Source organism: Acartia tonsa, chromosome 4, assembly GCF_053477335.1.
Source record: "Acartia tonsa isolate MP-2025a chromosome 4, ASM5347733v1, whole genome shotgun sequence".
Classification (NCBI taxonomy): Eukaryota; Metazoa; Arthropoda; class Copepoda; order Calanoida; family Acartiidae; genus Acartia; species Acartia tonsa.
The window spans coordinates 44,747,308-44,762,409 of record NC_137263.1 but is presented as its reverse complement, the minus strand read 5'-3'; the positions used below and the strand labels follow the sequence as shown (position 1 = coordinate 44,762,409).

Genomic DNA, 15,102 nt, shown 5'->3' with positions numbered 1-15,102 from the left:
TGGGATAATTTTGTGTATAATCATTGGTGATTTACATCAATATATCGGCCATTATCTTATCTCTTATTATTTTTGTTTTTTAATGGCCGTCAAACATACTGACATGTCATAGATGTATAGTAGCTGCGCTCTTATCGAAGAAGTGATAATAGTTATTTCTCGCATCGTATTAAAAACGGCTTTCTGCTGATATAGAATGTACAATTATAAGATTAAAACTAGTTTTTTTAGCCCCGAGGTGCCGAAGGCACCGGCTAAAAAAAACTGGTTTTAATCTTATGATTGTACATTTTTATATTCGTTGAAAGCTGGATATAATACGATGCTAGACATAGTTTTTTCGTATGGATGAGAACCGGTTCCTATCCACCGGATTCGAATGAATACGAGAAAAAGAAATTAATTGCTTTATTATTCGCGTACATTAAGAACAGGTATTGTTGGTAAAAAAGCTTGGTATTAGTATTTGTATATAGGTAAATTAAAATCTCGGGAACGGCAAAGCAAAATATGATGATTATTATGATTTCAAAACTATTGACCGTGTTTCAAAATCACGAGTTTTAAACTTTCACACACAAACAAATGTTTCAACAATACTGCACAAAATGTGATTCAAATAACAGCTAAATTTCAGAATTATGATTTTGAAAATATATTGCTAGTATCGCAGCTACTGTATAATATGAGCATATATGTTGTTAGACCGTACGTTAGTGTGCAAGATAAGGTTCCGATTTTCATTAAAACTAGATTCATACTTAAGAAAAATCATATTTTAAATTATAATTGATTCAAAAATCCTAGATTTCACCTTATCTCTATGGGCAACACTATCATTTTTATGTAAGTTTAAAGGGTAACAGATACTGATAAACCCCCCAAAAATTGCGTAATTGTTTGAACACCCAAAATAAAAAGTTTTAAATCATGGGGGGGACAAATTGTACCATTATAATCGCACGAATAGGTAGCAATAGAATAATTTATTAGTAGTGATGTTCTTATATAATTCACTTTGCTCGTGTAAGTAAGTAAAATATGGCTAGATTGTATTTCTTAGGGAAAATGTGCATTACATATGTCAGTCCGTTTGTTTTATGTTTATGTTATGTAATGTTTTTAAATGGTTTATATATGTGTATGTTGTCATCCTTGCTTGGTTTACTGTTAGATATAGGCATACCTTATGTCTAATATATGTCTGTCTGTACCAAAAGATCTAGCTAACCGTTTTACTGATAGGTGTATCCCATAAAGTAAAGATCTTTTTAGGTCCTGGGACATCATCGTTTATGTATAAATATGTATAATTTGGGAGAATAACTTAACCCTCCTAAGAGCAATTGTTCTGAAAAAATCTCTTCTAGATGTCTCTAGAGGCACTACTGCTTTTTATTAACCATATTATTAAGTCACTAAATATCACATAGTGTATCTAAATAAATTTAAGAAAAGATGCGCAACTTTAAAAAAAAACGAAAGTTGAGCATAGCAACTATACATATAAATATAGGCACCCATGTACCGTTACATTCCATAGGCATAGATAATAGAGATAGCTAGAGTCTTACACAACCCTAGATTATATTTCTTACAATCAAAGTTAATTACAGTTTTTTTGAATGGTTAATTTGTTCTTGGCCTTATATTTTGACCTACCATATATGAGTAAAACAGCCTAATACTTGTCCTTTGTCAATAGTAGACAAAATTGGTTCAGATATCTGTGTGTAATGTTATAATTTTTAATTTATAACGACAAAAGGTAAGGTTGAAAAATAAGAATGTCCATGAAATGAAAACATTCAATTTATTATTTATGGTCTTGAACTTTTAAATATGAACCTAAGCTCAGGTTAAGCTGTTTACGGGATCTTAACAGACATTCAGACAGACACACACTAGTATTTTTGATATCCTAGGTTAAATTCTGGACAAAAAATCTTCCAAAACCTATTTTTGCTCGGTCTATGACCCCTAACTCTAATGCCTATTGAAAGACTGTCAGTATTTAATGGAAAATGGTGAAAATAAGATGGATGAACCTTTTATAATTTATAAGAAACTCACATTCTTTAGTCTATTCATGTATTTAAGGTATTTTGCCTATTAAAATGCTTTTTAAACACCAATACAGAAATTTTGATAAAACTACAATTTTTTATTCGTTTTATTAATTTTAATAATTTACTTGATTAAAATATAAACGTAGAGAAGGGGTTTTCATCGTATGAGGGGTGTAAAAACTTTCGCAAATGAATTAAATCCATAATTTGTTTGCGCTTCTGTGGGCAATTTATAAATCAAATGAAAGTTTTATAGACGGTGTATAACCGGTTTTTAACCAAATGAAATTAATCAATTTCTGAACCGTGAAGAAAATACCTTTATAATTATAAAACATTTTGCATCAATATTTATTGGCAAATTTTCTTTTTAATAAACATTATTGATAAATAATATATCAGCAAAAATAAATGTTCTTTCTAATCAATTTCACATTAACTTAATTTAGATAAATTGCGCATATTTCATTGCATTTTCTAAACCTTTATTTTTTAATAAATAATCTTATAGTAGAAAGTTGCAAATTATAAAAAATTTGAAATATATTTCATTCTACTTTATAGACTTATAAAAACAAGGATAATTTTGACAATTTGTAGGGCAGCCAAAAAGCAACAGTTTAAATAAATTACTATACTATGGCTACAATACAGTTACACGAACCATATCATGGTGTTTATTACAAGAATAATAGACAAACATAAGCACAGATTAAAGTTATATAGTGGTTGTGCTGCTAATAATACAAATACTTGTTTTAATACCTCTACTTAGACTTAGGCCTACAGGCTATATGGACGTCAAGATTCATTTTAGATATTTGGTCACCTTATGAAATAATACAAAAATTTAATGTTTTTATAACATTTGATAGAGGCTTTTAGTAGATGTAGAAATCTTTTTAAGTTCGGCTACCTAGTATTTTATATAGTAATAGTGGCTGCGCCCCTAGCATCTAGAGGAAGGAAAGGTCATAAAAAGTGCCTAAAACCATATCATGACTAATATTTAAAACTATATTGGCTTAAAACCTGTTCGGGACCTATGTGAAACTTCCCTAAAATGGGGAACTCAATCGGTTCATTAGTTATTGAAATCCTAAGCAACAGACCAAATACCTTAAATACGTTATATAATAGGATTTTTAGTTTTAAAATAAAAATGTACAACCTGTACAAATATAGTAATTGTTGCAAGGCCCAAAGGGTATTTTTGTACTTGATAAATCCTATTAAACTTAATGACTATCAACCTCTTACTTTAGTCCTCTTTCTCTCCCAATAGAAGAATCAATACTAGAGTATTATTTCCTTTGATTGTGCTTTTGTCCCAAAGTTTATGAATACGTTATCAAATGCGTTAATCTAAAGACTTTGAATTATTAATCTTGATTGGTTGGTTAAAACTAGCAGTGTCTTAACTTTTCAACCAATAATTTCAATCTACAGAAAGGGTATTTTGTTTATCTTCATTGAGGATGTAAGTACATTATCTTATCCCTTAAGATCCCTGATTTTTATAAGTTTTAGGAATACCCAAAACATAAAATATGGACATTATAAAAATAACATTGAAAACAGCAGTCTATTCTTGCCATCTTATTATCCTTAGCTGGCAAATTAAGCTAGATGAATTTTTTCATGCTTTAATGCAAAATTGTTTTGATCGTTAAAGTTTAAAATTTTACGGTATTTTCATCAAGTTTTTATGTGATTTAATTTTTCCCTGCCTTTCTAATTTTATGTACTTTATTTACAGTTCCAACAACTTTTCCTTTAGACTTTGCTTTTTAAAATGCTAATTGGACTATTTTGAAGTTTTCTAAAAAGCTAAAGGGATAGTTGCATGAAGTGCATTTCAGAAAAAATTAATTCAAGCAAAAGTTCCAATTATACCATTAAACATTTTTAATTTTGTTTTACAATAAATAACAATCAATTAGACATCACTAAATTAGTCGTCATGCTGTTTTTGTGGAAATAAGCTAGCTATATAAATTACATATATCACAAAGATATGATTTTCAAGTCTTATATTTTAAAAACTACATGGTAAAAAATTTAAATTTTTTCAAATATATACCCTACAGATGTAGCTTAAACCATTGACCAGGATAAAATATGCAGTTCACTACATTAAGTTCAAATGCATTTCGTGCAACTACCCCTTTAGACGTCTTATGAACAGACAATCGAACATCCAAGTATTATGGCAAATAACTTTATAAAAAGCTAGATATGTCAACAAACTTATCAATAGAAGCAACCACGAAAGAATAAATTAAACATCTCTATATTTTATTAAAGCTATAATAATTAATGCTGTTTTGTCTTAAATGCCTCTCTCTGCACTTTGGGAGAGGACATTGGGCTATTTATTACACTAGTCCCAAAGGTTTTATAATAACGTTCGCTTATTCGTTGGCGTAACATCTTTTTTGCTTTTATGGAATTTTTATTGGTTGGCCCATTCAAATGAGTGTTCAAACGTTTCAACCACTAATTCTAATCTACAGAAGGGGTAATTTTGTGTATTGTCATTGGAGATGGACATCAATCTATCGGCCAATGTCTTATCCCTTTAGATCCCTGTGTTACTCATCATGCAGTGGATAATTTTTAATTTATTTTTAGTTGAACATCACCTGGAAAACGGAGACCGAGGTGTTCGAGTATCCCTCCTTCGAGTCCAGCAAGGATGATGAGGACACAGTGTCCTCCAGGACCTCCAGCAGCGGCGGCCCGGGGTCGGCCAAGTCTTTGAAAACCAATACATCAGTCGGCAGCAGTAATAAAGGTGAGCTTTAGAAGAAATTTTAGACAACTTTCTTGTATAGCAGCTGAGAAAATCCATAAAAAATTCCACTTACTATGGAGAGTTATGGACGGACTTACGGCGAAAATTACAAGTAACCTATAGAGAAGACACACTCTTCTTTACATGATAATTTATATTCTAAATTTGTTTCTAAAGGATTGATGTTTTGGGGTGTTATGTGGGTGTTCCAAAATTAATTTCATATTTTTGATATACCGTTTACGGGTGATGGTGGGGGGGGGGGGGTGGAATGGGGTGTTAAAAAATTAATTGCATGCCCCCTTGGCGGCCCCACCCAACCATTTCATCCTTTATCATGAATTCTACATTTATTTTTAATCTACAAAACAAGAATATTAATTTTCAAAATTATGAAAATGTAAAAAAAATAAAATAGTTTCATTTTCTTTCAACTCTTCTTGAATATATAACTAAAATTCTTTTAAATACACAGAAAAGTAAAAATAAGACTTTATAAAAGGATAAATAATTTTGAATTGATTGGGCAATTCATACAACTTTGAAGTAACAAGAAAGGATTTGCTATTAGTAGATTTTAAAATTATTTTACGAGAAGCTTTACCCAAAAATAACAAAATGGCAATCAACACCCAAAAAATGTTAGATAGAAGCTTTTCAATAGCCTGGCAAAAAATATTTTTTAAAAGAAAATTTCAAAGAATAATTAAGCCATACGTTACTTAAGTCTATTTTTTATTCTTAAATGACCAAATTGAGCGAATGTTTAATAATGAAAAAAATAAAATAGACTTTCTTTCAATTATTACCAAAAATGTATATATTTTTGACCAGGCTATCGTGCAGTTTTAAAATTTGCAAATGCAACGCCTTTCAGAAACCCACGCTGATCTTTTTTTTGAGGATTTGACATTACTGGATTGGTGCTCATGTAATATCTCAAAAATTGACGTTAAAAATTGCTGCTTTGTCTCTTTAAGGAAGTGTTGTATTGGTCTTAGGCTTAGGATTTTCTCGGCGTTTTTGCAAAAAAAATAAGCCATAAAAAAGTTGCAAAAATAAAATACTATGTGATCAAAATGATATCGCTGAATTTAAAACAACTTTTTTTAAAATTTGTAGCCATTTAATTTTTTTAGCAGCTTTATGAAAATATAGGGGGTGGTTATACTTTAGGGTTGTTTTTTATTGTCTATTAGGGAGGAGGGAGGGGGCGTAGCGCGGGATCTCTTTTAAATACAAATTCTTTTTTTATTGCCTGCTCTTAAAGTTGAAAAGCCATTAAGGCCTATAACATGCACTATTAGTGTAGGCCTCAGGCATCTTCTTTGTTTTCTTATAAACACAGGTGGTTACAATTGGTACAAGAACAATTTTCATGGTTAGCGCAGCAATAGTATATAAAAAATGACTAAACAAAGCTTTAAATCAAGTTAAGTAAGACATAATCCTTAGAAGTAGCTCTAATCCCTAAATAAAAATAACACTTTGTTTGTCTTTGTATGTACCGAAGGATCTCGCTAACCATTTAACCGATATGGTTCTACTTTACAATTTAGCTTCGTATAGGTCATGGAAAGGTACCAACACCCTCAAAGAGAAATGGCCCCTGGAAAAGAATTACCCCCTTCCAAAAAATTCTTTTTAAAAACTAAAACTGAAAATAGGGGGGGGGGGAGCTCTAGTAGTGAAGCCGCATTCAAAAATTAAGTTTAGAGTAGCTACAACTCAATTAATGATTTTTGACATTTTTCTTTGTAATTACAGCTTTAAAATCTCTATTGAATTTGATATTAGTTATTTCTCGTATCGTATTATAAACGGCTTTCCGCGGATATAGAATGTACAATTATAAGATTAAAACTAGTTTTAATCTTATGATTGTACATTTCTATATTCGTAGAAAACTGGATATAATACTATGCTAGACATAGTTTTTTCGTATTCATGAGAACCGGTTCCTATCCACCGGATTCAAATGAATACGAGAAACAAAATTATCAAAACCTAAAGCTATTTTAATTAATTGTTTATCTCAAATAACAAAGTAAAATAATACTTCATTTTAAAAGTTTTTGCTAACCAAAAAAGTCACTTTTGGAAACTCATACTCTATAATAATCATCAGGTTTTTTTACTCATGCTATGCTTCTTACGGACAAAACTTTCCTTGTTCTAACTTTATTACTTGATCATATTGAATATTCTTCTTTTAGATTTCTGTAGCGTAATTATTCCATAAGCTGGATATATACATTTGTCTTCAACACTTCTTTATTATGCTTTACTCTCTCTCTCTCTCTGCTACTAATTTTTTTCTAATATGCCTTTAAACAGTTCATTCTTTTTAACAGAAAATATTCTAATAATCTAAGCTGCCCTACTTATGAACCAACATAATTGTCCTTGTTAATTCTAAATATGAGAAAATTATAAAACAACAAAAATAAAACTGTTATTTATTTGAAACAGTGAGGCTTATAAACTTACAATAACGTGTGCATAATAAGAAAGAGACAATGTTTTATTTAGTACACTAAAAAAATCATATATAATTTCTTTAATTAGGAATTTAGTTTAATTGTTTCAAAAATTAAATTTCCTCTTTTTCAAAGCATTTTATCTTAATAATTAAAAAATAAAAATGAGAACAAATTAAGATATATTTATAGGTATTTTAACGGCCAAAATTAAGATTAAATTTATTCAAAGGGGGGGGGGCGAAAGTGACACTTTTTGAAACCAAAACTAAAAGTCAAAGGAACTCAACTAAAAAAAGTGTTACAGGTCTGACATTTTGCATGGCAGTTGCTTTATAGGGGTACAATATGGAACTGTGAAGAAACGGCGGCGCAACCGCCGAAAACCGCCGAGAAAAGGCAACAAAAATTACGGCGGGAAACGGCGGTTTTTGGCGGTTGCGCCGCCGTTTCTTCACAGTTCCATATTGTACCCCTATAAAGCAACTGCCATGCAAAATCTCAGACCTGTAACCCTTTTTTTAGTTCAGTTCCTTTGTTGACTCTTAGTTTTGGTTTCAAAAAGTGTCACTTTCGCCCCCCCCCCCTTGAATACACTTTTTAAAAGGAAGCTATATTATAATCTGTAGCTTTCTAGGGGATTTTTATTTGTAATAAATACTTTTCTCCCTTTTATTTTCACATGGGACATTAAATAAAGGAAGTTTAAAAACTGATTTTGGTGTTTATCTAATGCTATATCAATTCTTATGATCCTATCTTATAGAACTAGTTTCATAGACCAAACTGATAAAAGATATTTTAAGATGAAAGTTAATTTTGATATTTCCGCTACTCCATATAAGGGAGTCTGAGAAATTCCATCACTCTTTTTCCACAAATTCAATAAATATAAAATTTAAAAATGACTGTTATGGGAAAAATTTTGTCAAACCAATGTTAGGCAAAATTAGAAATTCTTGTTAATTAGGTTAGAAAGCAGAAATTAGCTTTATACAGAGTTAGTACCGTAATATATTATATATCGAAATACAGGTCAATCTGGGACAATTTATCATACATGAATATATAATTGTTTTTTTTGTGAAGCTACTTTATAATTCGAAATGTGCGTCAGCTACATTTAAGGGGTAACGTGATTTTCTTTGAAGGCTCTCTGCATATTTACTAAATAACTCAATTTATCTGATAGTCCCTAGAGAACATTATATTCCTTTATTGGAAACTAGCGGCTATGCCCCTAGAGGCCTCTAGTGGCACTTTAAATGTTTTTTTTTGTTTAAGTCCCTACAATACATCTTTATCTTGCATTCAAGTCTCTCAAATAGTTTTTTTTTAAATTTCGATCTATTGTCATTTCTCTTGGAAGGGTGGTTGTATCCTCCCCCAAAATAGTTATAAACCTTCCCAGGACCCATGAGAAGCTACCCTGTTAAGGAGAACCCTATCGGTTCAGCGGTTTGCGAGATCCTTCGGTAGACAAACACAAATCCTGTTACTTTATTATAAGGATGTATATTTCTCTTTTGCAATTTAAGAAAGAAGGCTATTATTTAGTTACGATTTGAGAACTTTTAAATTCTAATTATGATTTAAGGAACGGATTTTTTGGACATATTTTTAGACTAGATAGATATATTATTATCGTAAATTTTTTTGGTATTTTTAAAACAAATATTTCTATTTTTCATGCAGCTATTCTCCAGCCGAGTTTGTATAAACCCTATCGTAGCAACACTAGTAGTTTTAACGTAGATAAAAATAACAAAATCCTCAACAATTACCCATCCAATCATATGATCCTACAAATACCAGAATCAAGGCGGCAAAAAATGATACTAGAGTCAGAAAAATCCCCGCCTAAAATGAATCCATTATTTATACAGCCTTATAAAAGTACAGATAGATATTTGGATACGCAGAAATTAATCAAAGTCGAAGGGGTTGTCGCTGAAAAGCCTCCTAATCGCCAACTTATATTTAAACCAAATCTAGATAATGAAAAACAGCAAATTTCAAGTCATTTATTAATCCAACCATTCAAAAATGAAGATAGATTTTTAGACACGGAGAAATACATCAAAGCCGAGGGTAAAATGAATCCAGATAGATCTTTTAATAATTCATTCCAACAAAATATCAATTTGGACACTGAAAAGTTTATACAGGCTAAAAGTAATTTTATTAGTAAACAGCTGAACAAACCAAATCAGATTTCTGTTCGTCCCTTTGCCTATGCAATTAATAAACAACCAAACACAACAATTACAACAAATCAAATAAATCCACCAAACTGCTTGGATAACAAGGATACTGATGAACAAAGCGGTGTAGATGAATATTATACAAATGATAACAAGGATGAAACAAATGACAGTGGGGATGATAGTTGTTCATCAGAAGATGATTCAAGGCATCAAATTGTTAATATTTTAATATTAAGTATTTTTTTCAAGTTTCCCCTTTTTTTACCTTTTGTCTCTTTTCCCTTTTTTTACTTTCAAAGTCTTCTCGAACATATTTATTTAAAAGTTACTATGAAAACTAGATATATATGGATTACTATTGAATGAAATAATTAATTTGATTGTTGAATAAAGTTCTGGTGAGTCATCATGGGACTCAACTCTTGACAGGTGTTCATACAGACATGCTGGATTTGTTAAGTAGCTGTTTGTTGTGTATAATAGAACTGAATTAAGCTTCTTATTAAAATTTAGGGATTTAATCTAAGAAAACACACAAACTTTTATTTCTAAAAATGTTTTAAATAAGCTGTAACCAACAACTGAATTGATTTTAGAAAATTATTTGGTAATTTCTGCTGTTTTTTCGAGATTTTTTTTTTTTTGGGGGGGGGGCAACACATTGTTACAAAGGCGACCTTTTTTCTGCCCCCAAATATTATTTTAGATTCATTTCGATTGTTGGCTCTACCTTATTCCTGGTTTCAAATAAGATACCTATTTCTTTACCCCTAACTGATTTTGACACTGTAAATCAAATGATAGCTGTATTGTATGAACTTTGTGATAGTCTTGAGGAAGGAGTGGATGATCATGATGATAAAACACTTGAGAATCAGTCAGAGTCAGCAGATGATGATCAACAAGGATTTCAATCATTTGATAATGACACTACAACTACCACCACAGGAGTGTTTGTTTAGCCATTTAATGTTGCTCTTGACTATCAAAGCAACTCTATAAGTCATTCTTTCTGTAGGAATGTAATGATTGATAAGTTTTTCAAGACTTTGGCAAAGATGAGATTTTTCTTCAAATTTCAATGAATTTTTTAAGGCTATTTTATTCTTTTTAAAAGTAAACAATTACTTGCAGAAGAAGACACATTTTATGACGCTGATGACTCAAGTCTCAACCATGTTGATCTGCAAGATGCAGATTTCAAAGCATTAGATAAACAAAACAATGTTGAAAAAATGTTTGAAACTTTGCATAAAACTAATGATAATAGTTTGGAGGGAAATAGAATACTTGATGACAAAGAAATTGACCAGCTAAAGCAGGCCAAAATTCAACAGATTTTGCAAGAAATTGATGAAAGAAAAAATGTTTATATTAAAGAACTTGCCAATGAGGAACAAAGCAGCAACAATCAAGTTGATGAAAACAAGGATGCATATGCACAAGGAAGGTTTACAATTAAAAATCTTCCAAGTCAAGATCTAGAATCTCCAATTTATGAAGATAAAAGCAATTATGTCTCCAATTTTTGCAAAAACTTGAGAAAAGTAAATATAGCTGAACCTAATATTGAATTTAATACTGAGGATATTGATAAAGAAAAAGGTGATGACATTAACAATATTGAAGACATGAAAATCGGACTTGTTAGCAAAAGACTTGCACAGCTTGATCCCTTCAGCCGCCCTAAAAGCTGCTGCATCCAAAAAGCCGCTCCTGCAAAGATCTCACAGACAAGTAAGCCTAGTTCAAGTAAGTCTAGCACTATATCCAAATATGCAGAATTTGGCGCCAAAAAGATCCAAGAATCTTTGTCAGCTGTCAATGAAATTGATGCTGTTAGAAGCAATCTAAGAAAAGTTAAACTTATTAGTGAAAATGATCAAAACTCAAATTATGAAAAAGAAATTACAAAAATTAGACCAATGTCCAATGATTTATCTGCCTATCCTGAAACAAAAGTAGAAACTAAAAACACTATTGAAACTGAACAACCTTCTAAACATGCATTTGGATTAGTTAGTCATAGAATTGCTGCATTTGAGGACCAATCTAAACCTCGGCAACTTAATGAAACTGATACAAATTGGAATGGCATGCTGCAATTTGATGAAAATAGAGATATGGATGCCGCAACTTTTAGATTGCCCAACAATAGATCAGAATATAAATCATTTTTCTTACATTTTGGCGTCCCCAGGCCGTTCTACAAATCTTTTGCTTTTGTTTAATCTTTTATGGTAAACAAATTTCAGTATTTTGTAGGTAATATCTTTTTAGTATAGATAATAATTAGAGTATATTAGTAGAAAAATTTATAATAATGTTTTGGTTAAATAGTTTGACTCTACAAAAATATTGTAGAATTTTTCGCTAGCAATCTATCTTTATACCACTTTTATTTCAACGTTCAGCTTGATAAGTAATTTTGATGAGCACGATCCCTGCGGGGTGTTCCTGTACTGTAGTTAACCTAAAATTACATGAATCTCAGATCCATGTGTTTGTCTAACCATTACCATAATGAAAGGGTATTAACCTAATAATTTTGATGAACATTTTTGCATTGCATGTTGGTTCGCAATTCTTTTCTTTCTCTTCGCGTAAATTAGCCTGGTTCAATATTGCGAATGTGGAATTTAAAAATAATCATCTTTCCTTGTTTAAATTCATGCATATCAGAGTTCAATGGCAGTTAAAATAACCTACCTCTTCTTATCCCAATAAAAAAAGCTTTCTAGAGCAGATAATTTATCATCCATTGTCCTATCCTTATTCTATCATTGCAAAAAAGTAGTTTTATTTTATATTGATATTTAAACAAATTACGCGTAGATTCATAAATTGTACCAATAGCGATCAATTTTATCTTCTATTAATTTATCATAAAATAAGTTTATTTAAATAAATAATATCTAGATTTGAAATAAAGCTAAAAAATGTAACAATGCACAATTTTGTGACAGGCTAGTGCACATTATTTGTATGATTATGAAATATGATTATGCATGTGAAATGAACCTATATCCTTGACAATAATCATGTCCCTACTGTGTCAGGGAGTTATGTATATGATTATGGAATAATAATATGAAATAAACCTATATCCTTACCAATAATCATGTCCCTACTGTGTCAGGGTTGTATGGATATGATTATGGAATAATAATATGAAATAAACCTATATCCTTGACAATAATCATGTCCCTACTGTGTCAGGGAGTTAGGGATATGATTATGGAATAATAATATGAAATAAATATATATCCTTGACAATAATCATGTCCCCTTCTGTGTTACTTACATATAAAATTAGTTTAATATTTAAAGTAATTTGTGTAGTAAAATAGACCATAAAAAATAATTTAGTTTTGTTGTTGAAATTTTCCTTTTCTAAAGTAAAGTTTCTTTTAGATCATTCGTATTTTTAAAATGTTAAAAACTAATTTTAATTATTTTATTTCTTTCAGGTGGACTTGGAAGTTACCAGCCGAGCAAAATCCAAATATCTGAGACTCCATTCCAGTTGGGGGTGTCGCGTAGCTCCTCCTCCGCCCCCACATCCTCCAACCTGCCCTCTAAAGCTCCACCCTCCCCACCATCAGATACATGCCTGCGGCCCACGGACGAGGGAATATCTTGGGGTAGCTCGGCATCCTCAGATATGCTCTTCTAGTTTTATTTTGTACTCTCAAACAGTGACTGGGAGATTATATGTTGCAATTTTATCATTCAAAAATCACCAAACCTTGCTAAAATTTTCCCGCCAATTTTGCGCGCGAAATTTGCCACATTTTTTGGTAGATGTTTAAATTGTGACATATAAAATCTTTTCATCGCTGACCTTATATAAAAATTATATTAGTATTTTAAAATATGTATAATAAAGACTTTTGTGATTTTAATTCTCTTATATGTTGAAATATCAAATATTTTAGTTTTATTTTTCATTCAAATACAATTAAAAATAAATCAATTTTAATTTCAATGTAAAAAATTAGTAACAATGACAACCGAATGTGCTTTTTTTTGCCCGTTAGTTACCCTGAAACATTTTTGTGCTCCATGACTTAATTTAGACATGATATTGTATCATGAAAAAATACATCTTTTTTAATATTTTGTATGGAAAATATGATAATTGAAAATATTTCTAAAAATACATATGTAATGTTGAAACTTAATATTTTAAAAACTTACCTAGTTTAAAAAGAAACGATTTTGCTTTTAGTTTAGGTAAATTTAAAAAAAAAACATTTTATTATGTAGTGTTTTTAGAAAATAATATTTATCTTAAATAAATAATGAAAAAAGAACAAAATAAGAAGTTAATTAATTTTTATAGAAAATAGGTACTTATATGAATTGCATTATTAGTTTAGAAAATAGTTAAATTAGTTTAAAAGTATTAATTTGCACTATTTTAATCATTTTTATATTAAATTAAAGTAAAATTAGTCAAAATACTTTTAGTTTTTTTTTATATTTAATTACATAATCAAATAAGTTTTTTAGTTGCATTTATTATTTGTCATTTATAAAGATTTTGATAATTATAAGATTTTTATGAAAAGAGGCGTAGACTTTTTCTTTTAAAAGGGGGGAAGTTGTTACTTTAGATATCTTGTAATCTAGGCGCTGAGGTAACTTTAAAACATATAAGATATTTATTTGTTTTGCAGTTTCTAAATTGCATGATAGATATTTTTTTTAACGCCTTGGATATAAATAAAGCCTTAGCCTCTGTGATGTTCTAAATTGCTCTTGATACCTTGATTGCGAGATATCTACAATAATAACTAACATTTTTTACTGCCCCTTTCTATTTTCTACTGATTGTTCATGGCAATTAGTTACGAAATAAGATTTGGTGGGTTTTGGGGTTAAAGATTTTGCTAATTTACTGCTAGCTGAATCTATGCATGGATGTACCTTTACTCTTGGAACATTAGAAATAAAATCCTTTTCATAGAATTGCCTCTTTTCTTTAAATTATATTTTAATTGTTTTTTTTATGTGATAATTGTTTATGTATATTAGTAAATGTTAATAAAAGTATAAAATGTGTAAGACCCAACAAGAGAAAGGGCATTTTTAATAGAAAATGTAAATAAACATTGAAATGAAGGTGTTACTTTTTTGTTTTTTTGGAAGTCAAGCTGCTCTACAACTTAAGCTCATTGTGTTATGTCTGTTAGGATCAAATTATATATTTTTTTAATGTACAGGGATCTAAAGGGATAAGACAATGGCCGATAAATAAATTTACTTCCAGATGATGTTACACAAATTTAGTCCTATTGTAGATTACTATTAGTTGACAAATAATTCAATAGAGCATTCTATCAGAATTCAATAAAAGTCCCCAAAGTTGTAAAGCCAACTCGATAAGAAAAATTTAATACTAAACTTTTGGGTCTGGTGTAATAAACAGCCCAGTGTCCCCTGATTCACCCCACCATCATTTACGAAATTAACTTCTTAATTAAAGATTCTCCTGATGTGACAACATCCACTATTGAACAATCTTTGTCTGACTGAATGTTTGG

The 15,102-nt window shown here is 30.2% G+C and overlaps 2 protein-coding genes across 3 annotated transcripts in view; both read left to right on the top strand.

Moving 5' to 3' along the window:
* LOC145317397 (uncharacterized) overlaps positions 1–14,692 on the top strand; it is a 143,960-nt gene extending 129,268 nt beyond the window's left edge. For both annotated transcript variants that reach the window (XM_080158460.1, XM_080158459.1), the window contains exons 12-13: positions 4,704–4,866; positions 13,024–14,692. In XM_080158460.1, the coding sequence (XP_080014586.1) occupies positions 4,704–4,866; positions 13,024–13,229 (369 nt within the window). In that variant the 3' untranslated portion in view covers positions 13,230–14,692. The remainder of the gene's footprint in view (positions 1–4,703; positions 4,867–13,023) is intronic.
* LOC145317403 (uncharacterized) lies at positions 9,917–12,268 on the top strand. Its single transcript, XM_080158465.1, has 2 exons — positions 9,917–9,982; positions 10,383–12,268. Exon 2 carries the CDS (start codon positions 10,789–10,791, stop codon positions 11,782–11,784), a length of 996 nt encoding a protein of 331 aa, XP_080014591.1. The 5' UTR covers positions 9,917–9,982; positions 10,383–10,788; the 3' UTR covers positions 11,785–12,268.
* Positions 14,693–15,102: the final 410 nt, after the last annotated feature.

Coding starts and splice junctions, on each gene's coding strand:
- LOC145317403 (XM_080158465.1), top strand. CDS start 10,789: ATGTTTGAAACTTTGCATAAAACTAATGATAATAGTTTGGAGGGAAAT.